The sequence below is a fragment of the Poecilia formosa genome, unplaced genomic scaffold, assembly GCF_000485575.1.
Source record: "Poecilia formosa unplaced genomic scaffold, Poecilia_formosa-5.1.2 Scaffold39, whole genome shotgun sequence".
In the NCBI taxonomy this organism is placed as follows: Eukaryota; Metazoa; Chordata; class Actinopteri; order Cyprinodontiformes; family Poeciliidae; genus Poecilia; species Poecilia formosa.
Window position 1 is genome coordinate 1,732,274 of NW_006799978.1, and position 27,895 is coordinate 1,760,168.

General features: G+C 37.2%; 2 protein-coding genes across 3 annotated transcripts; one reads left to right on the forward strand and one right to left on the reverse strand.

The window, feature by feature from the left end:
• The first annotated feature begins 996 nt into the window (after positions 1-996).
• ppid (peptidylprolyl isomerase D) lies at positions 997-10,720 on the forward strand. The gene is made up of 10 exons (XM_007551032.2): positions 997-1,164; positions 2,761-2,901; positions 4,673-4,779; positions 4,918-5,106; positions 5,867-5,989; positions 6,806-6,912; positions 8,724-8,868; positions 9,056-9,142; positions 10,042-10,084; positions 10,326-10,720. The coding sequence occupies exons 1-10, from the start codon at positions 1,002-1,004 to the stop codon at positions 10,412-10,414; spliced, it is 1,194 nt and encodes a 397-aa protein (XP_007551094.1). The 5' UTR covers positions 997-1,001; the 3' UTR covers positions 10,415-10,720.
• Positions 10,713-27,800, reverse strand: etfdh (electron transfer flavoprotein dehydrogenase). Of its 2 annotated transcripts, XM_007551030.2 has the most exons (14): positions 27,595-27,800; positions 26,388-26,546; positions 23,440-23,502; positions 22,268-22,497; positions 21,491-21,572; positions 20,956-21,074; positions 19,210-19,287; positions 18,258-18,404; positions 17,972-18,112; positions 16,629-16,772; positions 15,924-16,092; positions 14,535-14,717; positions 13,020-13,241; positions 10,713-11,200 (listed from the first exon to the last, which is right to left on the reverse strand). In XM_007551030.2, exons 1-14 carry the CDS (start codon positions 27,623-27,625, stop codon positions 11,037-11,039), a joined length of 1,932 nt encoding a protein of 643 aa, XP_007551092.1. In that variant the 5' UTR covers positions 27,626-27,800; the 3' UTR covers positions 10,713-11,036. The 2 variants fall into 2 exon arrangements, with proteins under 2 accessions (XP_007551092.1, XP_007551093.1); XM_007551031.2 differs by lacking the exon at positions 23,440-23,502.
• Between the last annotated feature and the right edge of the window lie 95 nt (positions 27,801-27,895).

Genomic DNA, 27,895 nt, shown 5'->3' on the forward strand with positions numbered 1-27,895 from the left:
GTCTTATTCACGAACGAGGAAATAATGGAGAAGGAGATCAACTGATGCTCCTTCAGCAGTGATGGGAACATTGCACCAGTGGTCTTTGAAGGTAGTTAAGCCATTCCAAAGGTCTCATCTCAAGTATTTTTCTCACTACAAAAACAAAACTAACAAAAAAACAAAAAAAAAAAAAAAAAAAAAAACAGAAGAATAAAGTCTTGTTGGATTTAATAAACATAAATTGATGAGACATTGTGACTTTTAACATTTCTCGTGTTATTGTTTGCCCAATGTTGCAAATTTACGGCCCTCCCACAACAAGGAAATGACGTCACAAATTCGCGTATTTACCGGAGCAAGTTGAGGAACATTTTCAATCAAGAAAATAAAATTACTTCAAATTAAATTTTTTGTTGACCACAAAAGTGAAAATAATTTTAAATTTCAATTTAATATTGCATGAAAAGTTATTTTTGTTCTTCAGAGTGCTGATTTCTGTGAAGAAAATCCTGAGACTGTAAAGTGGCAAATCATGTATTATAACGTATGATCTTTGTTGTATAATTATGTTTTTGTGGAATACGCATATTTTATAGTGAAATTTATTCTTTTTCTCGCTGTGTTCTAGTTTATGGGTTGCATTGTTTTGCTTATCCTAATATTATAACACACATAGAAGCGAGAAAATGGTAGGACTTTTGCCTTGCAAAAGAATGACCGTGCGTTCGAGTTTGGAGGCACTCATTATACGTCCGTGTGTTCTTATCGGGTACCAAAATAAAAAAAACATGACTGTTAGCTGGTTAGCTGCTGGTTTTCCCTGGTCATGAATGAGTGTGTTTAATTTCTGTCCTGTGTTTCTCCGTTGTCCTGTAATTGACAACCAACACAGTAAGGATTAGGGGTATGATTCCTGCTAAATTATGAAAGAACCCAGATGATCTTTCGAGTTTATCGTCAAAAATGTGTCAGTTAGCGGAGTTGGCTTTTATTTTGAAGCGTCGAGTTGGAAGTTACGTATGCCTTTCATTCATAACGTCAACGGCTACAGTGCGACGGTCTCACCTACCTACAATTCGCAACAATTATTCCTTAAAATGTCTCACGCAGTGCCGTCGGAAAAGCCATCCAACCCCGAGAATCCTCGCGTTTTTTTCGACGTTGACATCGACGGGGAAAAAGGTCCGTTTTTTTATTTTAAATGAACTCATGTAGCAGCACGTTCTGTGGCTAATTGAACTGTTAGCCTATTAGCTACATCCGCCCCAGTGGCTTCTAGAAGCTTTTTCAGTTTCTAAGGAGTCAAAACGAAATAAAGCTGATAAAATAAACATGTTAGATTGATGATAACATTTCACTGTTAAAGTCTAGCGTTGTAAAGCCACACGTATTTTTTAAATTGTATTTAAAATAATATGCTCTCTAAAGAATGGTGGTAAATCAGTGTAGTTCAGTTTAAAAATGTTGTATTGAGTAGTTATGATTAATTATTCAGATCTGGGAGTATATCAGGTCATTATAATGTTTATACTTTTTATTTTCCTTATTACGGTTTTATGATCATGTTTGAGTTAAATTTGAAGTTAAAATTGGAATTCACGGTGTTCTTTAGCAATCTGAAAAAGCAGGGATTTTTTTACACGTCTTTCAGGTCAGGATTAAATTGGGAAAAAAATGGAGTATGGAAAAAAAAAAAGACTTCTCTGTAAGACATCCATTCATCTATCTTACCTTCACTCTATACATTAATCACAGCAAATTATTCACTATAAGTTTCTACCATTCATCAGTCCATTTTTCTACCCATTTGTCCAATGTCTGCCCATCTATTGTCCATCCATCTATTCTTTCATCCAGCTGTCCATCATTATCCATTTGGTTGAACATTGTTCTCCCTTCCATCTGTTCATTTTCAGCCCATCTGCTTGTTCTTCCGTCCATATGTCCATCCACTCATCTGTTTGTCCATCATCATCTTCCCTTTTTCTCACCATTACTTTTCACGAGTCTGAAAAAGTACTGGAACAGATTAAGATTGCGTTTTTTCGTTTAGAACACGTCAAGGAAAATAAATGTTAATTTATAAAGGCTTGTAATAATAATAAGAAACATAAACTGAAACATAGACACTGTTTCACTTGACAGTCCTTTCCAAAAGGAGAGGTAAAAACCTCAAGTTTCTTTTTCAAAGTTGTCCCAGATTAGTTCATCCATTTGTCTAAACAGGAGTTTGCTTTTTTTGACACAAAATATGAGTCAATACATTTACATGAACATTTAGTTGCAGATCTGTACATGTCCACACACATTTATTCATCAACATTACATACAAAATGCAGTTACCACTCAAACAATGTTAGCAGCTTAACATGCATTTAATGATCTGAATACCTCAACCATCATCTTTCTCCTAAGGTAGCAAACATCAGTAATCCTTCTAATGTTTGCTTAAATCTGCTTATTTTTCATATATTAGTGTTGAACTGTCCCAGCACTTTTCCTTGCTTTACTGCTTTTTAATCCAATTTATTACCTCTAGTCCTTTTCAGTCACTGCATAGCCTAAAACAGAGTTTACCTGGATATATTTCACTGTACAGCTTATATAATTATGCATATGATGGAGCAAATCCATGAACTATTCAAAACAAAGATTTCTTAAACTCAGTTCTAAGATTTAACTATTTAGCTGACTTGTTTACAACTACTTGCGATTTATCAAAGTTTTACCCAAACTGTCCTCTTTCTGAAGCTGTTTCTCTTGCTTTTCTGTCCTCAGCCGGCCGCATTGTTCTGGAGCTGTTTGCCGACGTCACCCCTAAGACTGCTGAAAACTTCCGGGCACTCTGCACCGGAGAGAAAGGAATCGGGAAATCGACGGGGAAACCGCTGCACTTCAAAGGATGTCCGTTCCACAGAAGTAAGTGGCCCTCATCCTTTCATTTGATCTCACATTTGAGTTGAATGAATCAGGAGGATACCTTGAAGTTAGAACCTATGTATGGTGGGTGAACGGCTGAAGGGGGCTTCCAGTGAAGCGACACATTGTACCTGTGGAGGGTGTGTAATGAAAGTTATGCTTATGTAGCTCAGTTTTAACATAGATGTTGGATGGTGGACTTCAAACTGTAAACAGTGACAAGCCGATCTGGTTTGTTGACCGCTAGAGGTTTAACTCTTTGAAAGTAAATTTATTTATCCAGTTATTGTCAATATTCATTCATACAGAGACACATAATGACATCTAGCTCTTAAAGTCGGCACTTTTCTCTTAAATATGTGGCCATATTACAATCCTTTACATGTTTTATGCCTTCTGGTGCAGGATTGAAGTACTACTGGTTTCAGTTTTATTTAAAAATCTCAAGTTTTAGTTGTGATAACCTTTTAAGGAAAGTACAGAGTCCTTTGTTTTTTTTTTTCAATAGTTACAGGAAAAACTGTTCTTAGCCATAGTTGAAAAAAAAAAAACAACAGTTAAATATTGGTAAATGCTTCATATAAAAACAGGTGAAAATGTGCTGTAATTGAAGCATTAATTACATTTTATTGGATTTCTTGACAAATTGTACATCAAATGCTAATATCAAAATTGCAATACATTTATAGTTTCATTTTATACTTGAATTGATGCATTTTGCATAGATGCTGGATTTCAACTGGTAAAGGCAGCAGAAACAAGACAGTTTGTCTACAAACCGTAAACTATAGCAGGTTGTGTTAAGGTTAAATACATTGGATAACATTATTTGAGTGATGGGACTGAAGTGGAAGCTTAGAGTTATACTTAGCATAGCATTGGAACAATTTATATACATGACAAAACCACAATATCACTTCCTTTATCTGAATATCCTACCTGTTTAAAATGAAAAGCTATAGATGTATGCACCAGTCCTTTTATTATCCTTTTTAAAAAAATATTTTCAATACAGAGATGTTTGTAAATAAGACTATCAGACAGGGGAAACAGGTTTTTATTGAAATTAAATTAAACACAGACATCTACAAATACAGATCACCACAACTCTTTTTTGCTCATTAATATGTTGTATGACAGACTTTATATGCAGCACAGCCATAACGTGTCCACTGAACTGCGCAGGTCACTGTGCACCTGAAATGATAGGATATGCTTATATACACCAATATTACACCGTAGACACAGCTTCAATCTCAAATAATATCATTAGCAACATGTTCTATTTAGCACGGTTTAAAAAAAGTGTTATTAAACCACAATATTTTAAAGTATAGGGACACTGTTTTAAAGTCAGGTATAAATAAAATAAATTAAATAAAGCCTACCTTAATATTCCACAAAATCAAAAAGATGAAATGAAACTTCCACAGGTAGGATGTATTGAAAAGAAATCTGCTGAGTAAGCAGTATGTGATGTAGCATCGTTGTGGGCTTGCACATTACCACAAGGTAGGACGGATTCATGGGTAGCATAGATAGAACACTGGCCCTTGAGGACTGACCTCAGGCACCACTGCTCTAGTTAGAAAGGGACAATCATTTTTATTACAAATTGTTACTTTGAACTGCCTTATTGCTCAACATTTGCCACATAAATAATATTACCTTGCCTTACAATAATTTTGTTAAGTGTTCAAAATACAGTTTTTAAAATATTAAATGTTCTGAGGCTTTTACTGTGCTTTATCTATTTTCTTTTATTTGACAGTCATCAAGAAGTTTATGATCCAGGGAGGTGACTTCTCTAACCACAACGGCACGGGGGGCGAGAGCATTTATGGGGAGAAGTTTGAGGATGAAAACTTCCACTACAAGGTCTGCAATGTGTTCAACTTCTACATTTGCTCTCAAAAACTAATTTAGCTCAAAAACATACAATGTAAGGCAATTGTCTATACCTGCCTTTGTTCTGGTTCATGGATGCTACTGAAGGCGTTTCTCCTCTTCTTGCAGCATGACAAAGTGGGACTGCTAAGCATGGCCAATGCTGGGGCCAACACCAACGGCTCACAGTTCTTCATCACGACGGTTCCCACACCCCACCTGGATGGAAAGCATGTGGTCTTTGGACAGGTGTTAAAAGGGATAGGAGTTGTAAAAATGCTAGAGTCCGTGGAAACCACAGAGGACACGCCTATAAAGGTACAGTCAGCAGAAAGCCATTAGCCTGATTTACCTGCATAAAAAGGCCAAAGAGCGCTTCAAAACAGAATCTAACCAGTTTCAGCAAAATGATGATGTTTAATATTTGGGTGTACTAAAGATTTGAAGTACAGTGGCTCAGACTATTAATATTATATTCGTCACTGCTTTACATCACTGTGCAACACTCTTGAATGGTGGTGTTGGCTTAGCAGGCATTTGTATCTAAAGTTTTGAATTTAAAGAAAGAAAAATATTGTAATTATAGCAAATAGAAATCATTTTAATAACCCCAAGTGACCTAAAACAGAAAAAGTTTATTCAGATTTAATATAACTGAGGGCTTGTTTGTCAGATTAAAAGTACTTTTTGAAAATAATCTTTAAGCTGGTATTCAACATATTAATTATGCCCACACTTCCCTGTTTCTTACATATCAGAGAAGAATAGATTTAAAGAGAAGCCTTTGTTGTAACATACATAATGTCTGTATGTGGTTGCAGTTTTTAACCATAAGCCTTGTAGGGCTTTAATTTCATTTACATATTTAATAGTTGATTTCTGACCTCTCTTTGAATAAGTCTGGTTATCAAACAGATTTAATTCATAGTCTCTGTTCCCTGAGCGAGTATTACACTGTTAGCCGACATTATATATTTATAGACCGTCTTTGCATTAATTCTGTTAGAAATATTTGAGCATCAAATAAAATCGTTCTGCGTAAAATGTCCTGTAATCTGCCTTCCCCCCCCCCCGTCAGCCTTGCATCGTAGCGGACTGTGGTGAACATAAGGACGGGGACAGCTGGGGCGCCACTCCAGATGACGGAACCGGAGACGCTCACCCAGACTTCCCTGAGGACTCCGACATCGACTTTAAAGATGTAAGTACCAGCGACGTCTTTGATCTTCAAGGGCACGGGTTCATCCTGGCAGATAGCATCAGAGCGCTCCGCCAGGACTGGAAGGCCATGTTTGGAAATGTGCTTCTTTGCTGCCCTTTGCAGAGTCAGCCCAGAGAACGGAAACAAATTTCATTCTGAGCTTTAAGGACACCCTTATCCTGGAAACTGGAAAAATTGTTGCAACATTTACTCATAAACACGTCACTGAAAACTTATTTAAACAAAGTGACTCAGCTAGTCTTTCTCAAACCTTAATCAACTTCATGTGCAGCTCAGTGAAATAAAATATTATTAATGGCTGAATTTATTTTAAAATCTCAATTCAATAAAGCTTAGCACAAATTACTAAATTACTAAAGCAGTTACAAAATGTTTAAACCCTTTCATGACTAGCATAATTAGTGATAAGCAAAGCACCTGTTGTTGTTATGACCTGCTGGAAGTTGGAGCTGGGTGTCAAATCAATTTTATCCATTAAATACATTTTCTGTTTATGAAAATTTAAATTTAGGGAAATCTGGATTTTTTTTCTCCACCAATGGCACTCCTTGGGTTTCTGTAGATCAGAGTGATGCAGTTGCAGTTAAATGGAGTTGTTTACTAGTTAGCAGAAAATTAATTAGCCGGCAGAAGCACGTCTAACAGTCGGTCTCAGCGTAAAATAAGCAGTCTGACAGCAGAGTGAGCCGGCTATTGGTTTCCTCTAATCACACCTCAACAGAGTAAAAAACAAAAACACACCAAGACAAGATTTCCACACGGGGAACATGTCATGTTTTCATTTTAATCTTTCAGCTTGACAAAGTTGTGTCAACTGCCGAAGACGTGAAGAACATCGGGAACGTGATGTTTAAGAACCAGGACTGGACAGCTGCAGTGAAAAAATATAAGAAAGCCCTCAGGTAAGACTCCGTGTCTCTGCAGCTGTGGTTCCCTTTCAGTCACAGCCGTCCTGGGAGAGACGCACGAATCCAAGCAGCGCTTCAATAAAGCAGCTATCAAATTAAAAATATTAAGGTCATCTGCATAAATCAAACGGATATTTCATACAGTATTTGAAATAAGTTGTTGTCCCAAAGGCGATTTGATTCAGTTCAATAATACCATATTTATCCCCAAGGGAAATTAAATGTTGTCATAACTCGTAACATCCAAGTACCTTCAAAGTGTCGCTGTGGACGGTGATGCTGGGAACAGGAAGAATATCAGGTAGCAGTCAGTTGCAACAAATCTGAAGGGGCCTCTGACTGAAGACTTGCTGTATTACCTCGACTTAAAACATGACCAAAAGTCTAGAAAAAGAATAAATCAGAATGCAAGACACTTATGGAGTTGAGAGCAATAAAAAATACAGAATTAAAGGTTCCCTGACAAAAATGAGCAGGAAAAATCCGGTTTTCAGCTTACTACCAAACCAGCCTGTCAGAAATGGAAAAATAAAAAAAATTTTCCAGTCAGTGAATGCACCATACCAACTAGTGCCAAATCATGATGGTGCTTTTTGTTGTGAAAGTTGTGGTTAAGTGAAGAATCTATTTTCTTGGGTGTTCAGTAAAAAGTTCAGAGGAATCAGAGATTTAAGAAGCTATTTAAAATGAAATCCATTTTTTTCATTCAGCTACAAGAAGTTGAGACTTAAGCTAGATAATGGAAGGCTGAATGCAGTCGTTCTATTTTATCCTCCTGTGTTTTCAATCTCTGTCACAGACTTGATGGATTTGGAGAAGCTGGCAGCCATTAGAGTCTACTGTGGTGTTGGAGATGCTATTAGGGGCTTTCTGCCCCTGAAGGAATGAAACAAGAGCAAAAAGTTGAACTCATTTTATTGGTGCGAGTTGGAATCTTCCAGGATGTGTGTTGTGTTCATGGACAGAACCTCAAGGGCAGGTCATATAGTAGAAGTTATGGAGAGAAGGTTGTGTGTTTTAGGAACCTCAGAGTCTGACCTTTCTTCTTTTGTTTATAACTCGACTCTTTCAGCACAACCTCCACCATGAAAAAACAATGTCCGTAATTGAGGTGGTTTGACCATTTGATCAGGATGTTTTCTGACCGCCTGCCTTTATTTAACCAGGTCAGTTGGTTGAGCCCAGCTGACCTGATTGACAAATCGTGATACCTGCAGAGCTTCAGATGTTCTTCTGACATCTTTTCTGACCTCCTGGATGATTCTATGCACCATTGACTAACTGGAGTACTAACTTTTTCACACTGGTTGGATGGCAAAGGAGAATCATTTTCCACCTCAGCAAAATTGTATTAAAGAAACATTTATAGTTAAATTTTATTTTTATATGAATTGATTAAAAGCAGTTTGATCTGAAATAGTTAAGTGCTAAAAAAGCCTGTAAGGATACAAATAGTGTCACAGTACTGTAGTTTTTCTGAAGTACACACACCTCTTATTTTTGTTGCCAACCTCATTAATTACATATGAGATGGTAAATACAGTTTAATCTGTGAACTCTACCACTTAGCCTCCACATCGAGTCAAAAGTAAAAGTATTTAATATTTATACTTAAAAATAGGAATAAAAACCGTTTTACAGCAACTGCTTTGACACATTTCAGTGTCCTTCTGTCTTTTCTTATGACTGAGAGAAATCTGTATCAGCAATTCAAAACTGGGAAAAAATGAAATTAGCCACAAAAAGGGCTAATTACCTGGCCCACCTGTACCTGAACCTTTATGGCCTGCTGTGTGTTTATGCAGGTACCTGGACATGAGTGGCAACCTGGTAGAGGATGAAGAGGAACACAGGAAGCTGGAGCCCACAGCAGTCAGCTGCTTCCTCAACATGGCCGCCTGTAATCTGAAGCTGCAGCTCTGGCAGGAGGCTCTGGAGAGCTGCGATGAGGTGACACCAGCAGCTCTGCTCTTATAGCTGCTTTACTGCATCAGATCAACAGTCAGGGTTAAAATGTTGTATTTCCAGTTATTTTAAATGGAAACCAATTTATTTAAGAGCAGTTAGAGCATCATAGCTGCAGCTTTAAAGGCATTAATCAAAACAGGATTGAGTAAAGATAAAATTTCTGTTTCAGGCTCTTGAACTAAACCAAGAAAATACAAAGGCACTTTTCCGGAGGGCCCAGGCCTGGCAGGGGTTGAAGGAATACAACAAAGCCTTGGTAAGCTGTTCAAAGCTTTTCTTCATCTTGAGAGAACAAGAGAAAGAGAGTTATCAAAGCAGCTGCTGGTGGTGGATGTGACAAAACTGGCAGCTCATAAAGCTGGGGGTGTTTTGGTTTTTTATACACGGTTGTGTCTAAAGTAATAGCAGCAGTCCATCATAATAACCTGGATCGTTGTTTTTAATAGAAATTATTTCTAAATGCCAAATTTACAAGAAGGTGTAGTAGAGTAATCAAAAACTAACAGAGCCAACAGTGCATGCTGCTGGTTCTGGTGTAATTAATTAAAAGGTGTGCGCTCAAAAGAATAGCAGTCCATGAGGTAATTCATTATGTGAAACAGGCGTTAAAAAGGTGACCTTGATTTAATGATGTACAGACTGTATAGCCGTCCTGATGAAAATGGGTCAGTCCAGAGGAATGTCTGAATGCTTCTCATACTTTAGTGTTTTATTTCAGAACAGGGTTAAATGGTTCTGGATGTACTAGTAAAGTTCTTCTTGCTTCATGATTAGGACTAAATGACCAGGAAACAGGTGTTTTTAACATGGACATGTGAATGAAAATTTTACACACTTCTATTCCTTTACCTTCGCTTTCTGATCAACATATTTGATCAGTTTTTCTTTTAAGTTAAACTTGAATGGGATCTCATTGCATTTGCATGTATATGTAAATGCATATACATATACATGCATTTATATGCATATATATGTATATATACATGCTCTTCATCTTGAGAGAACAAGAGAAAGAGTTATCAAAACAGCTGCTGCTTTTACATGTATAGAATATTGAGCTATACTCATTTTTTAAAGCAGCCATTTAGCAAATGAAAGTGATATCCTTTGTACTGCTAAGTTGTTCTAAGACTATTTTATTTGCTTTTGTTTTAGGGTGATCTAAAGAAAGCTCAGGGAATTGCTCCAGAAGATAAAGGTATGTTTTTTTTTTACAATAGTTTATATTTTTCATGTCACCCCTATAAGCCTAAATTCAGCTTGGAAAACTTAAAGTCTAATAAAAAACGTTTCATCGGCTAATAACTGCCTATTAGTCAACATTAACAAAAAAGAGATGAGTGATGCCAGTACAGTAGAACTAAAAATAGTTAAATATTATCAAAATGTCACCTTTTCATGTAAAATCAATAATGAAACCTTTTCAATTTTTTTGACAGCCATCATCAATGAGATGAAAAAAGTTCAACTTAAAATCCAAGAGGAGAAGGAGAAGGAAAAGAAAATCTATGCCAAGATGTTTGCCTGAAGACAAACTTTGTGCTGCAACAAGTTGTCTTTTGTTCATTTTTGCAGTCATCTCAGTAAAAACTGAAGTTATTCAGAGACTGTAACAGTATTCTCATTCTACTGTAACACTTCACTGTGATTACCTCAAGCTTTGGTCTGAAGCATGTTCAGGTGACAGCTGACTAACTGAGCAACACAGCTTTGTCGTGTCTTATTCTACATAAAGTTACGTATCTTGTATCATTTCATTGTTGAGATTTTGATACAATACACCGGTTTGCTTTATTTATGTTTTTACTGGTCAATAAAACAAGGGATAACTCAAGTTTTCTTTATTTTCTGTGACATTATACAGTGTTAGTTTCTGTTAAAAATGCCAACAGACATTAATTTACAGCCTAATTTTTACAAAACTGACAGAAAATGTTTCTGTTGATCAAGTATTTTCTCTTTAAAAGGATTAAAATGCCCACAGAGCTCATGCAGAACCCAGCAGTTGGACCTTCAAGATTCATAAACACACTTTATAATTTAAAGTTGTACCCTCACACAGTTACACGGCTAACGGTTCATACTCGGGCACATACTGACCACTCCGGATTCCTTAATGTGAAAAAAAAAGTTTTGTTGAAGATATAAGTTCACATTCCGTTGTAGGCGGGTCCGCCGCCGCCCTCCGGTACCACCCAGTTGATGTTCTGGCTGGGATCCTTGATGTCGCAGGTCTTACAGTGGACACAGTTCTGAGCGTTGATCTGTAATCTCATCCCATCTCCGGTTTCCACGGGAACGTACTCATACACACCTAGAGGATGGATGGATCAAAGAAAATTTTAAAAAGACAACTTAAATGTAATTCAATCAGGTTTCATGTGATGCCTGAAAGGAACGTCTTTGTATTGAATCCTCCTTAATCAGGACTTTCTAGGATGCAAATCACTGGATTTATCACAACATAATATTAGACCGATTTGCTTGGATGATGACACCAATGTTGCTCGATTTCACAAAGTCCGTCGTGATACGATTTTGATTTAATTCATAAGTCTACAATTGATATTGTGGACTTATCTTTACATCAACTTACAAAAACAATTTAAGTTTGATCTCACCGTCTTATTTAATTATTTCAGTTTTCTAAGCATTTTTCTTAAAATATATCACTGATCCATGTAGACTCATTCCTCGTATCGCCTTGTATTTAGCTCCATGTATCCGGCTGGACTGCTTTATAAATGGACTTTAAAGTGTGGCAATAACATGGATCTGTAAAGCTTAAAGGTAAAGTTTCCATAAAATGTTTGAGCATCTAAAATAAGTTCAGCTAAAACATTTAATTAATTAATATCCTACTTAATTTAGTAGAATCTTTTATTAAAACCTGTTTAGTACTAACCTTGCTACTGCTTTAGCAGTTTAATATAAACCATAATTCTGCAACCTTTAAAATCCAAAGAAACATTTGTACCCCGTTCAGCTAAACAAAGTCATTTAGAGCCACAAGTATTAAAAAAATATATATATCTACTATTGAAAGTTTATACAAATTTTTAAAGAACCATTTTATTTCTATTTTTAAGTTTTAAAATAAAGCATGTACACAGTTTCTTCCACAGCACGCAAATCCATACTTAAAAGCGTTATCTATTTTATCCGAAGTTAAACCTGTTGCAGACCTCTGATATAGGCACACCTTGCCAAAACTCTCCGTTTTCCAAACTGAGCAAAACAATGAGCCACAGATTGCAGAATAACTGAAGGTTAATCTGACATTTAATTGCATTAATAAACAGACGCTGTGTGGAAGATATTTAGCTGCAGTTGGCGAGTTTGTGTAGAAAAAAAGTGAGGACGAAGCAGTAGATGATAAAAAGTTCGAATCACTTCAAAATGCTTAAATATAATTGAACTGTGATAATAATGAAGAAAGAACATAGACTAAAAACATTAAAATTTATTTTAACACAAACATTGAAGCTGCAACCATAAAAAACAAAACCAAAAATGATTCAAAGTCAAGTGAACAGTCATTTGATTAATTGCCGTCCTGCATGATCCAACACACTGTGCTTTTGTTTGTTGCATTTGAAGGAAACCAACAAGCGTAAAAACAGCAGCAGCGAGTTTCCCAGAGCGTCACATAATGAAGCTTCACTTTCCAGCCATTTCCACCAGAGCCAGTCTTTGAGAAAATGAGTTTAGTTGCATTCAAAATGAGATAAACAGCCAATAATTTAACCGTCTGCCTCTCTTCCACACCAACAGCAGCCCTGTTTGCCCCATGCAACACCCAAGATGCTGGACTATTTTCATCAATAAATTCTTATTATCTGGAGGAAAACAGACCCCAGGCAGAAATGTTGTTTTGTTAGAAGAGTGTTGCTTGTTAACAGGTTTTTCTTTGGAGTTTAAATTATGAAGTTCTAGAGAAAGCTCCATGTCTCAACACATTCAACACTAGCCTTTTGTCTTGAAGATACAGACTAAAAGAGTGTTTTCCCTTCTAGATTAATTATCAGAGATGATTGTCTTTACAGATATGTTACTTTAAAACAAGAGAAAGCCTTCTGTGAACCTGGACAGACTCGATGTGCTCATGCTCTGCTGAAAGGCTGTGAGGTTACCTGCCGGGCAGAAGCGCTGCTCAGGTCCGTCGTAAATAGCCAGGTTCTTTTCGACGGGGATGCGGTCGTCCTTTAGGGTCAGGTGTGGAGGCTGGTCGCCCTCGTGGTTGGTGCCGCTCAAGGCCACCGAGGACAGCAGGTCGAAGCTGATTTTGCCGTCGGGCTTCGGATATTCAATGGGCTTACAATCTTTAGCTGGTTTCAGCTGGTTTGCATCCAGGCCTGCCGCAGAAAGAGCACGGTGGGTTAGGAGGCATTGTCCTCAGAGGACGACTCAAACAATAGAACCGTCCAGACGACCGTTCCGAGTCGAGACAGATCAGTGGTGATGTCTGCAGCTAGTGCAATTCATCTACCGGTGCCTCAAAGTGAACAAGATTAATAAATAAAAGGTTTTTGGAGCTACTGAAAAGGACTCGATATTAACCTCTAGTTAACCCTGGTCCAACCCTCTAGACCAGAGTAGTCCAAAGTGTGACCCAGGGGCCATTTGTGGACTTTGAAATTATTTTGTCCGGCCCTTAACTACAAGTTAAAAATGGAAAAAATTCAGCCAATAAAATAGAAAACAACTGATGACCCCCAAATTCTTTATTTTCTCTTTTTTTTTTTTCAAACCAAAGTCCTCTTTATTTTTTTGACTCTTTAATAAAAAGCCGTTCTGCTGACTAATGAGAAAACAAGGAGGACCAACATCAGCAGATACACCAACTTCTCTCATCGTCATGCTGTGGAAACGTCAATAAATTGCATTTTGTCCTTCCAGAATATGGAATCTTTATTTCCTAATGAAATTTACTTTCATCTGAACAGCAAGCATAAAGCAACAATCTGGTATTTTCTAATCTTTATCTCAGGTAAAACACTTTTAACATTGTCTTCATTGCTTTACGTCTGGCTTTACAATCCTCTCAGGAATGCAGTTCTCCAATTGGTTCTTTTCTGCCCAACTTTCTAAATGCTTGGTTATGACACACTCAATGAACTGCAATAATCTTGGTCATATTGGTGTGTGCAATACTATGATTGCAAAAGTATGACTGATAGAAAGTAAATTTACAGAACTATCTGATCACCCTATAAATATTTAAAGCATCTCCGTCCAATCAGATGGACTCACATCTGGTGTATTACTACAGAGACCACAAAGCTGTTCAGGAAGTGTCCTGAAAATGAGAGGTGATTTTTTCGATATTAAATATTTCAGCAATAGTGTCACAGTTAAACACTTTTATGAAATTATGCAGCCCTAGAAAAAGAAAGCACTCAAAACATTTCACTCATTAAGGAATGTCTGTATTATTTATTGACTTTGTGTTGGTTTTTGCATTTTAGTTTCAGAAAAGAGAAAACACATTTCAACTGTTTCTCTTTTATGGCTTTTATATCTTTGCCCATTTCACCTTATACAGTTGAGCAAACGTTAGATTTGCTGTTATCAAATATTCATAGTTTTCATCAGTAATCAATTGGATAAAGTCTGAAGTTAAACCCACATAAAGCGGTCCTCCTCACCTCTGTGTTTGAGTGTCCAAGGCTCTTTTCCTCGTAGAATCCAGTAGAAAATGCCGGTGTACACCATCCCACCATAAAGGCCAAAGTAGTTGTGGAAGGACGGCCTGATGTTCCTGACAGCGTGCAGCTCTTTCCACACAGAGGAATTCTCCAAGTTGTCACTGTACTCAGGTATATGAAGCCCTAAGATACATAAAAGGTTTTAAAATGAAGAGTGAATTGTAGACTCTCTGTTTTTGTGACATTAAGGAATGACAGATTTGAAGGAAAATGTAAAACAAATAAAACAACCAACTAGACAACCTTTTCATAATATGTAATAATATGTAATAAGTAATTTTAGCTTGATTCTGTTAGAATCAAGCTAAAATTCTGAACTGGAAATTAAATTACAACTTGCTGAACATTTTGTATTTGCCAGATAGAAACCAGTGTGTTTGGTTATTCAGTGACAGCTGGTAGCAACTCAGGCCAAAAATGGATTTTAAACACTAATGGAACATAATCACCAGTAGACACTGAACAGTACTGTTTGCAAATAGGTTAATGAAGTGCTAATAAGTAACCTCTACATGCAGAGCAGCCATACTGAACTCTGACCTCAACAGAAGGAGTTCCTGATGCAGTTCCAACCAGGAACTCTCTCAACACCTTTAACTTTGATCCATATTTTGTCATGTATCAAATGCAGACCAGAAAAGTAATTATGCTACCAATTTTACTGTGAAATATTCTGTGCCACACTTGAGTATTTTTCAAGTTGACAATGCTTCACTCTCAAAGCATGTTGGACCTCAAAGCTAGCCGTTGTTTTTCAAAGTCTTTGGCCAGACGTTTTTTATTGATATTTCAGTTCTGTGATTGATGCACCTGCAGTTTCAGACGTTTAGTTCCAGTTTGACCGCTGCTGTCATTTTACACTTTTCTAATTTTTACAAACTTTGTAAAAGTCAACCTTCATGACTTTTCAAAACGTTCTGCTCTGAAGAAATATTTGTAGCTACTGTATGTACACCTAAAGACAGAATAAAATATTCTGTCTTTAAGTGAAAAGGTCATATGACCAAGAAAACCCAGTGGTTTATTGGCAAAACTAAGATATGATTTAGTGCAAAACTACTACAGCTGTACATTTATTAAAGAAAATAAATCTCAAATTAGCAAACTGTGTAAATCAAATATTTTTAAGATATGTAATATTCGAATTTTCCCAAATATTTAATTTTGGAGTTTTATTAACTGCAAACCACAATAATAAAAGAAAAAAAAAATCAGAGAAATGCTTGCTCAGGATGAAATGTCAATGAGTTTTCTTTTTGAATTACATTTCTGCAAATGGCAGAAGCAGAGAAGCCACTGTAAGTCACAGTGAACAGAAACAAACTAGACCTGCAGTCTCTGAGTCCAGGTTCTCTGCAGTGACTTTAGGGAAAATGGCTTCAGCAGCCAGGATGCCGCTCTTCATGGCCGTGTGGGTTCCTTTTATCTTTGGGACATTCATGAACCCCGGGCTGCAGCCAATCAGCAAACCTCCAGGAAACGTCAGCTTTGGGATGCACTAAGGAAGAAACAGCCAGAAAACAAGAGTTTTAATCAGCTGTTGGAGTTGTTGATTACAACACCAACACCATAATTACACCAACACCAAAAACCTGCTAAGGCTCCTCATTAGCAAGAAAAAATAGTAATAAGTCTGAAAATCAGGACTAATAAATTAAAGGTTGAACACATTTAAAGCCTAGTTTGATTAAAAACTAGGCTCAGTACAACAGAGGAAATTTATACAGGGTCTGTTTATTTTTGTTACAAACTTGCAGCAACGATTCTGTGTTCTTGCAAAATTTGACTTTGCCATTTTGCAGATGGTTTTAATCAAACACAGAAGCACTAAAGTTAACAAACCCCCAAAGGGGAAACTTTTCTCCCTTAATCATGTCAGTACAACTACATCCACCCCCAAAGTCTCAGCAGGACCCAGGCTCTGACATTTACACCAGATCAGTCTGTGAAGTCGGGAGAAGTTCGATTTAAAATAACAATCACCTTGTTAAGGGCAACCAGAAGTAGCTTTCCTCACCAATTAAAGCAACATACCTGAAATCCTCCTTCATTTAAGGCTCTGGCTCCGTAAGCAATCCTCTGGCCTCCCTCCAGCGTGGCAGCTATGAAGGGGTGATGCTTCCAGCGCTGAAACTCCCTGAAGGGGCTTAAATACGGATTGGAATAATCTAAACCAACCTGGAATAAAAAAAGGGCATAATTAGTAGAAGAGCAGCCATAAACCTGAATTCATAAACCTCTGACAATCCATCATTTTATGAATTTGAAATATCTGAAAAAGCAATCTTCAGGGTTCGCACAAATCTTTAAAAAGTCTTAATAGGCACTGAATTCATTAATCCAAAAAGGCCTTAATTTGTACCAATACGTCTTAAAATTGTTACTCGTAAATATGGTTTTATGATAGTAATTCATCTCATATTAAAATAATTGGTACCATTTAACATAAGTTATTAGTAATTTACCAAATGGCTCTCGATGTAACATCACGTGATCCCAATAGCAGAACTGATTAAAGCGAACCTGTCGCAGCCGGGACTCTCAGAGCTGATGCACGCCGTTCATGTCGCATTTGGACCCCATGGGGGGAAAAAAATAAACAAACAAAAATTGTCTGTCTAACCAAGATATTTCTGCATAGCTGAGACCAGTACCAGCCATGCATCGCATTTTGTGCAAGAATTATTTAAAAGACGGCACAACGGAAATCAAGGCAGTGCAGCCACACGTGGGAAGTGTGAAACAAAGCCTGAACATCAAGCTGCCAACAGTCGGCAGTCATTTCTGGTTTTGCAAGCATGTTATTTTAAGATACTTAACTAGAGCCAAAAAAACCCCTCAAAAAGAAAAAAAAACAAAAACCTATGAATACTGTAGAGTCGTCATTTGGAATTAATAATCATCTGCCATTTGTGTGTTTCCAAGTTTTCTTTATTTCCAAATTTGACACTTTTACACTGAACCAAAACGTCATACATGTGTTAAAACATTTGGGTCAAATTGGTGGTAACTGGAGTTGTTTCCCCCCCTATTTGTGTCTATTGTGAAGTTAAGTCTTAAACTTTATTTCAAGTTGCATTAAAAAAAGTCTTAAATTGATCTTTCTTTAAGCTGTAAGAACCCTGAATATTAATCTTACAAAGTGTTTTTTAACAAAAGGTAGGCTTAATATAACTTTATAACTTGATGCTTTGGTTATAAAGAAATATGCAGCAGATTCATTCTGCAAAGCAAATAAACATTTGCAACATTACCTGCAGGCAGTATTGGAATACTGTGCCCATGAGAAATGGATGCATCTGATTATCCTGAGATTTTTTTATTTATTACTACAATAAGGTTCAATTGTCATACACACAAGATGTGATAGCACTCACCACAAAGCCCAAGGCAACTAGAGGCTCTCCTTCATTCAGGTGATACAGGAAGGATCCTCCGTATGTGTGTCTGTCCAGAGGCCACCCGACAGAATGCTCTGTTCTGCCTGGTTTCCACTTCTTCTCATCAATCATCCACAGCTGAAAAAAAGCACATCGTCTTTACACTATGCAGTTCATATTTAATCTTTCAAACAGAATAATTTACTTAAACCGGTTGGAGAAAATGGAACAGCAACCTCAGTGATCATTTTTTATTTATTTTTTAAATCAGTCTGCTAATTACCTCCTTCAGGCCGATAGCGTAGGTCTGGGGTTCACAGTTCTCCCTCAGGTTGAATTGCTTATAAAGCTGCTTTGCTAAATGGCCATGGCAGCCCTCTCCAAACACGGTGACCTTAGCATGGAGCTCCATTCCTCGCTCAAAAGTATCCTGAAACGGGTATTAAATATCAACATAAAGTTGTTTCAAACACAATGAAGCATCTGGAAAATTACTCACAATTTTTAAACAACCATAAAAATTTTGTGCACCTGATCAACAACGAGAAGCATTTGTTCCTAGGAACGGGCTATAAAATCTCAGATTAACTTCTTAATACCAAAATATGATTTTAATATTCTTTTTCTTCCTTTTCTTAGAAATAAATTAAACTCGGATTAAATCAGAAGTTATGACCTGAATTTAGCTGAACTGCCACCGACTTATATTTTGGTAACATTTACATGAACTGCTTTAAAACGGTTTACACTGGAGAAACATAAAAGGTTTCCGCTTTGAAACTGATTAGCCATTAGCATAAAAAACATCCTAAAACTCAAGACACTATTTTATCTCCTGCAAGTAAGTGATTTATTGTAAAAAGGTTAACTATTCTAACATGTAAATAAAACATATCCTGCTGAAAAGGGTCAAAGGATAAAAGCTGAACCTAAAAATGTGGAAAAAGGATCGTAAATATTTAAAGAAAGAGTTCAGAATCACAGCAACTGACCGGACAGTTGCCTCGTTGGACCTCTGATTTAAAGAAATGCGGTGACTCAAAGCTTTTTGCTTCCCCCATGTAACCTTGTTCTCACAACACATATTTAATCAATCATGAGGGACAGAAGTCAAAAGTACATTCTTAAGGTCTCAACTTTAAAGTCAGCTATCCTGACGAATCAAATCCTCCAGTGCTGTTATTGCACAACAAAGAGACTCTAAAATAAAATGAGCTTTCTAGATGGGTCATTACCTTAGGTGAGCCATCCTTGGCAATCCCCACATCATTAGTGGCGATCCCTTTAACACTTCCATCCTCATGAAATAAAACCTGAAAGTAAAATGCAGAAATAGCCACAAAGGATTAAGACTGTCTTTATAGAGCTGGGATTATACACAAGGAGGCATTTCTGAAAATAATAAATAAAATATAATAATAAGATATAATAAGAGTTGACTTTAAAGTACACAATAAGGAAAGAATGTTAAATATTTAATTTGCAGAGCAGAATATTTTGTGGGCTTATTAAACAAAGTCATAGCAGATTTTATTTTTTTTATATTTTTCAGGGTTTGTTGGATTTTCTTCAGGCAGGTTTCCATGGCTCTTCCTCTACCGTGTTCCTGCAGCAGTGAAATGCTGCTCTGCCAGCTTGAGATCAAACGAGTGACCCCGTCAGCAGATCATCCCACCTCGTTCCCTTCCACGTCTCCTGGGCTGCTTTCGCAGTATGCGTTGAATCAGTGTCCATCTGAATGCCGGAGCGTCGTGCTGAATCTGGCTGGCTCTGACAGGGCGTCCTTCCAGAATTCATCTGCCTGCTTCTGTCAGATGATCAAATACCAGCAGCGATTGGGCGCCATCTGGAAGCCGTCCTGACCCGTGGTATCACTGCCTCCATGGCGGCGTCTACCGTTTCAAGCCTTCGCTACACTTTCATCTTCCTGATCTTAGTTTCATCAGAACAAAGAATACTTTACAACAACCAGGCTGACATTTTATTGTTGAGTGTTTTCAATCTGTATGATACAACTTATGCTGTTTTCTTTTGCTTCAACTAATAATTTATATAGAATTTGTAGAGATTTGTTTTTAAATAAAACTTCTCTGGAGCATTTTGGGATATTATTGATTACAAGTCTACAAAGAAAAACATAGACTTAACTAGCAATTAGCTGATGTATAAAATCAATTTTTTGTTGTGTTTAAAGATTGTAAATATGTTGAATTTACAGGCATAAAATAAGTCAAGTCTCTACAGCTGGTGTTCTGCCTTATGGAACATTAAAACATTATTTTATCATTGTTATTGACATTTTCCATTGTCCACTGGCATAATACAAATTGTTCTACTTAAGAAAAGCGTTGAAGGGTCCTGACTTGTTATACTTTCCAATTTCCTTTAAGGTGAGGGTGAATAAAATGCAGCACTTAACAAGATTATCCGAAACACATGAAATTAAGCTTTACGAGAGCTTAAAAGCCCAGAATGGAAAGAAAAATGAAGTAAAGCAAACAGCAACTTTACTTCAATTCAATATGGGCAGTCATGCAGTCTGAAGACCCCACCTTGAGCTTCTCACTCACTGCAACTACAAAAATACTTGGCAAACTATTAAAATGACAAGGATACTGTAAAAACAGTGGGCTAGCCAGTTAGTGTAAATTACTGTTAAAGGATTCATTTACTACCTTCTTGAGACAGAAAGATAGAACTTAAAGAGCAGCTTTGAATTATTATACTGTAATTTATTAAACTCTGAAAAGACACTTAATTGTGCATAAGTTTGATGTTTTAACTTTAAACCAGCAGAGATGTCCTGGAATAACAGAATTCTACAAATAACCAAATGAAATCCGCTCTACGTTTATAGGTAAATTACATTTGGGGGGGAAAAAAACCAAAACATGTGAACAAAATGGATAAAATGGTTGTAAGACATGTAACAGGATGAAAATATGTAAATCCTCTTTGATCAAAGGAACTGAAGATCTCACCTCAGCAGCAGCATAACCGGGATAAATCTCCACTCCCAGCTCCTCAGCCTGCTCCCCCAGCCAACGCACAAGGTTTCCCAGCCTCACAATGTAGTTACCATGGTTCTGCATGGGCAGTCCTAAACACATTCAGATAAATCACAAGAACATATGCAGTCATGTTGGATGATACATTGGTTTATTCCAGAGAAATCATCCAGAAAGCATATTCTCAGCTCAAAGTGTTTACGGCACCATGTGGAAAATATCTTCAAATGAACCAAGTCAAACATATTTATAAGGTGCACCACTGAAGAACATTTCATCTTTTCCACATCAACGTAAATGCACAGCATCAAGACGATGCACACAAATTGCAGTCCAGGCAGAAACATTGAAATTGTAGGGAGTCTCTTCGTGTTATACAGAACTCACAGAAACAGCCATGAATCTAGGACTGGCCCAAATAAACAGGAATAAAACTCAGATTAGTCATGTCATCAACAAAGGGAGAGTTATAAACTTCCCATCCAAGGAGCCTAATGGAGGTTTTTACCTGGCAGTATGGGGACGGGGATCCTGTGCTTTTCTGTAAAAATGCTGAACACATCTTCTGTCACCGGAGTGTGCAGAGGAGCCTGAGGGAATATTAAATATGTTCCTGAATACATTTTACACTTTACTGATACATCAACAGTTTAATATGCTTGCCAGTATTAGCATGACAAAATGAACATTAATTGGCTGAGGAATTAATTACAATATCTAAGTGACTCATTTAACTACAGTATTTGACTGTAAATGAAGAATGAAAGAACAGGAGGCTCATATAGGAGCCCCCCTATTTGATTATTTTTTTCTGTGGAACGTTAACTTTAAATAATTTGTGAAATATTTGCATATTTGTGGATTTTTTCATACAGAATATCTTAAATACACAAAAGAAAATAGAGACCGGAAAGCTGATATTTCTAGGAGCAATGCTAATTAACACGCTACTGGCTAGCATTTGCAAAGCAACCAATCCAGAAGTGCCCTTTATTTTCTTTGGCACAGTTTGCCTGAACCAGAAAAACTGAGATCATTTTAATTTTATTTTGTCCCATTACCTGGAAGATTTCACTCTTATTGTGCATTTAGTTAAACAGCTGGATAGAAAAATATATTAAAAATAAATCAATATTAGAGTCCACAAAATACAAGATCTGATAGGTTCATTCCTAATTGATCTTGTTCTCCAGAGGCCAATAATGAGCTCCACCTGATGTGACTTACTCCTAAATTCTTAGTGGTATTTGGGCAGCATAGGGGCCACACATATTGAGATACTTGCCCCTCGTTCCTTCCAGTCAGGAAATAGCTCAATGAGGGCGCGGGGCTCCAAACAGGCTCCCGACAGCGTGTGAGCGCCGAGCTGAGGGGCCTTCTCCACCAAGCACACTCGCAGTTCCTTCTCTTGTTCATTTGCAAGCTGCTTAAGGCGGATGGCTGCAGAGAGACCAGCAGGGCCGCCGCCGACAATCACAACATCGGCCTCATCCGCAAACCTCTCCATTTCCATACCTGCGAGAGAAAAAGAGCAACACAGGTAATGTGCATGTTTGTGAAGGTCTGTAACAACTACAACTATGTCTGGAGTATTGAGATGATTAACAAATAACTTAAAAAAATTCCATCTGATTTCAGTCACGATTTGGGATATAATCCAGACTGTAAACCATCCCAAAATCAGAAATAACTAATAACTATAAGGCCACATGGAATTATTCTTATTTATATGTCAAAAAAGTGCAGTAATTAACTGTTCCATTCATTTCTTTAAGTTTTATTATGAGGAATTTATTCAGCTTTACTATTTTACTTCAGTTTCCTTTGCTTTACTGAATCTGAATGCATCTAAGTGAGACTGCACTGAAGTCCACAAGAAACAGGACTGAACACTGAACAGTGTCAGTCAGCAGAAAGGGCCAAAGCTCAACATAAGAAAAGTGGTTTAAGTGCTGCAGAAACCAGTCCCAAGGTGTAATCCAGAGTTCCACATAGTCCCACCACAAATTTATGACCAATAACAGGTGAAAGCAAACGTAACTCAGTAGAGGCTGAGGTGCTGTGTTGGTTGGAAGCGGAGCCTCAGACAAGGAGGGAAATATTAACGTCGGCTTCATGGTAGATTTACGAATGCAGATTTTATGGCATTATTCTGTTGACAAAACCAACAAAACTGAGATGTTGGTGATTTAAAACCTGATCGATGAAAGGCTAGCTGAGGATCGAGCTTATCGTTGGTAATCAGTATCTCCGCATATTGACAGTTGTTTAATATGTATGCAATTTTGGGCTCCATGACAATAAAATGTTGTTGTCCCTGTACTCATTTTATAAAGATAAATTTCTGTTAGAAATAAATATTTCAGTTTTGTTGTCAAAAGAGCAAAGAGAGACAGAAATCCCCATAGACTCCTTGAAATGATGCTAACTGACATGTCGCTGAACAGTGTTGCTCACCTTTCTCACTGGGACAGGGAGGAGATAGGATGGTAAGGGGGGCTAGGGCTGCTGCTGACTCATCTGTTGTTAAGTGTGGTAAAAGGTACAGGGACAAGTTAAATATATGAATAACTTTGTAAATATATTTCTTCACTGATTAAATGCTGGTGAAATGGAGGCTAACAATACCAGGGTTTCCCCGAGAAAACTTGCTAAGCCTGGTGGTCAGGGAAGTCCACCAGCGGCTCACCATGTTTTTGTGCTAAATAATGTTAAAAGTTGACTGGAAAAATATATGATCTCACATCAGTCTCACAGCACACTCAGCAATAAATTCTAAATGCTATTGCACATCCCTGGCCTTGGCCCCAGTGCTTTAACTATAGACCCTTCTTTGCAATCACTGCTATTGGTGTATATATATATAAAAAAAACCTTTTGACAAGGTTTGGTGGAAACCAAACCTGGCTTGGTGGAAACCAAACCTGGCTTGGTGGAAAAAGCATGAAGAAAAGGTTGGGAGGGCAAATAAAGCCTGGTGTCCCACCAGGCTTACGATGCATTGGGGGAAACCCTGAGTAGTGTGTAGCTAAGCAAAATAAGCTAAAACCTTGATAATCATACACATTAGATACGTTTACCCTACTTCCTGTGATCTCTCGGAAAAAAACTAGGTTTCAAATTGACACCCTTTCTTCTGTCTGTCTGTCTTCTTTTTCTTTTTCTCTTTACTTTTTTGAAAACCTGACTTTACCATTTTTCCTGGCAGCTTAGTAACAGCAACAAACCCTTTCATGAAGACACAAGGGGGTGTTAGCTTTTTGCTGTAGGAGAGAAAACAAAATTTTTACAGCAAAAAAAAATAAAAAATCTAGATAGATATTTTTTCCCTTTATTTGTGGCCTCCCTATCAGCCAGGGGCCCTTCGATTATGAAAACAGAATGACTTATTTGTTTTATTTTAAGATTGCTTCATTCCACAAGCGGGATGTAAATTTGAACTGTTGATATTTATTTGATTATGTGTATATTATAATTAATTTGTTACAAATTACAAGCTGACAAAGAGTTATTTTTATTTTCTTTGTCTGTAGCTACGTAGTGTTTGTATCTGCCTAAAAAAAAAAAGACAATAAAGAATAGGTGAAGTAAGCATCAACTTGGGCGGTATGTAACATTTTTCTAACTGATATTCATCAGTCCAACAAATGTCAATGGGAGATATTCACGCAAGTAACTTTGCAGTGTAAACATGCACGCACTAATTTGCCAGTTTAGAACACAAAGGTCCAAAATGGAGGAACTAATTATCAAAATAATAAAATCATAAATAGTTGCCTATTTGGGGTTACTCTGGCTTTAAACCAGATGAAAGATGTAAACAAAGCGGTGTGTTGCTTGTGCTGACGTATCGTCTCATACATGTCAAACATGAATGAGAATTTAAGTTTTCGTGCATGCTACGTTATTATCTGGTGGCAGATTTCCATCAACAAGCTCTAGAAAGGCTTTTCACCAGCACAAACTTTTACTAAAATATTTGAACACAAAAAGGGACAGCTCTAGATAAATACAGTGCATCTAAATATTTCTTAAAGTAAATTATGTTTATGGAGAGTGAGGCTTCCAACTTAGTGTACAGCGGAAGAATGGGCGCAGACAGAAATGGACTGTTACCTCAGCAAGGAGGTCAAAGGTCATGAAGAGGAACATCAACTGGCTTGGTGGAAAAAGCATGAAGAAAAATAACATCTCCCATTGATGTCACAAATGATCCAAAAATACATGTGCATACCAGTCACAAACACAACTTTGGAACGTCTTCAGCACCGCAGATAAAACTCAAGTCAAAGAATTTATCTTAAAGCTTTGTAAGGATTGTTTTCCCGTGTTCTTCTTGTTCTTATTCCGTATGGACACATTATAGTTTCTAGTTTATTCATTCATTCATTTATTTATTTATTTTGAATGCACAAAGTTGCTCAAAAAGACCATAAACTGTGGCAGAGATTGATTTTACAGAAGCACATGTTTGCCGATTTGTTGTTTCATACTTAGCTGAGTATGTAAAACAGATAAACACTGGAACGACCTGTAAACCTGGTTAAACTAGAAGAAAAAAGCCAATCTTTGTTTCCCTCTCCACCACTGTGGTTATTATTTAAACAAATGAATTTACTGAACATAGGTTGCTACCATTCTGCCTTTCTGTTATAAGTTTGAGAAAATAAATCACTGATGAACGTATAGACACCCTGAGGAAAAAATGTAAGCTTTGCTTGCAGCTGGAAGGAGTTTGTGTACAACATTAAAAACAGCATTATTTATGATCTTTTTCTATGAGCTGCATCTTTAAGCACTTTTACTAATTAATAAACTAACTCGTACTCCCTCAGCCCCCAAAGAAGAACGCTTTTTAAAAAATAAAAATAAAACCAGCGAAAGGCTCAGCTTATCGTCGATGGTCGACAATCATCCAACTTTAACAAGCATTTATCCAAACTATGACTTTTTTATTTATGGATACATATTTCAATATTTACACAAAAATTATTAAATGATCTAATGCTATTTTATAGAGGAACACTGAGAAAAAGAAGCTGATATTTACCATTAGCTCATTAGTCAAACTCTCTCATTGCATTGTCGGTTTCATAACAACATGCTGTTTGTAATACCCAAACTGTGTTACCTCAAACTATCTATCCACATTTTAGACTCATTATTTAATGCCTTTAGTATCTGCTGTGTTTACTTCCTTATAGTGTATTGTAAAAAATAAAGTCCACACTTATCTTGAAAAACAGATCAGATTTCATAATTAGACCAAATGACAATCTCATGACCTAAAGCAATAAAGGTATAAAAACATGAGCTCCCTTTAGGTTAAAGGTGGATACCCGACTTGGATTAATTAAAATATTACAGGAGCTTTAATCATGAATATAGAAAATGAAAGATCTCACCTTCCCATCTTGCATCTTTATCTCGAGGATGAATGGTGTAGTGTGTGGTGATGCGGGTCGTCGACGCTGAAGAGCAAGTCCTCCTGTGTATACTAGAGTACAGTTGTGGGGCTGAAGGGTCTTTCTGTAACGTCACCAATGCCCTGATACATCTGTGCGCTGCAAGAAAGGAAGGAAGTTCCAAATCAGGTCTGGTCTGAATTTGATTCAGACCAGTTCTAACAGGTGGGAATGGGAGACCTTGAACTGGCTAAGACCAGGCTGACTGGATCCTCTGAGGGACACTAAAATCTGCTCCATAGGACAAATAAAGCTAACTGAGGTGGCAGGATGTTGGAGTGTTTATTCTGATTTGTTGTTCTTACAAACTTTGATAACGTTGATATTATTTTTGGGTTGAGCCTTAGCAGGGAAGGAGGAAGTTCAAGCCATCTATTCCATATGCTGGGCAAGGACTTCAACTTCTCCCTCCCCGGCTTTCTAACCACACAGCTAGACAGAGATTTAAAGGGAACTGGAAAAAACAAATGAGATCGATAAGTATCAGCTCTGCTGACATGCTAACATGTGACATGCATGTTAGCATATCACAACAGTCTTGAGACTGGCATACAGTCTTTAGTCAGAAGCTTCTTGAGATTAGTTGTAAGACTGACTGCTAAAAGATCCTTCCTGCCCACAGCATCAACATCCATAACAACTACCTGAAGATACTTGGAAAATGTGATTTATGACATTTATTTTTTCTTTGTGATAATGTTTTTTTTAAATCTGAGCTAAATTCGTTTGCCTAAGAAGAAGCAAGTGTCGTTAGCAAGCAGCTGTTAAACATCTGTAGAAACATCAATTTTGCATCTTCAGTTAAATGCAAATATTCCTGATAACTTTGCAAAGTTAATTTACACATATAACCTGAATATATATTTATAATCTACAGTAGATATCTTTACCTTATTTCCTGTGACCTAAATAACCGATTCAACTTTCACCTACATTAGCTTTGCGCTAGCAAAAATGAGAATGCTAAGCCAAGCTTTTTTTAAGGAAACACGAGAAAATTAAAGGAAGCCAGACAAAATAGATTAAAGTATCCAAAACGGTCGAGGAAGCATTTAGCTTAACTTTTAAAGTTGCTTCTTGTTTTTTTTTTTATCATATACAACTAAATCTCAGCCTGTTAGCCCAACGGCTAAATTAGCTTACTTACCTTTACAAGTGTATCTGCTGGCTGGAAACATCCTCTGTCCACTACCGCTGAGCCACCAGAAGACAGCGGCTCCTCTTCCAGAGAAACGCAATTCTGTGTTCAATTCGAACCCGGTCCAAACCTTACACAATTCCCAGCCTGGCAAACAAGTAATGACCGCAGAATCTGCCTTACCAAACAACGTCTCATAACAGCGCAACGTATGAACGTCATACGCTACGCTGCTGCGTTTACTCTACACATACGGAACTGCGCATGTGTAGATCTGTATATACTTCACAGAATTCACTGAAATTCACTG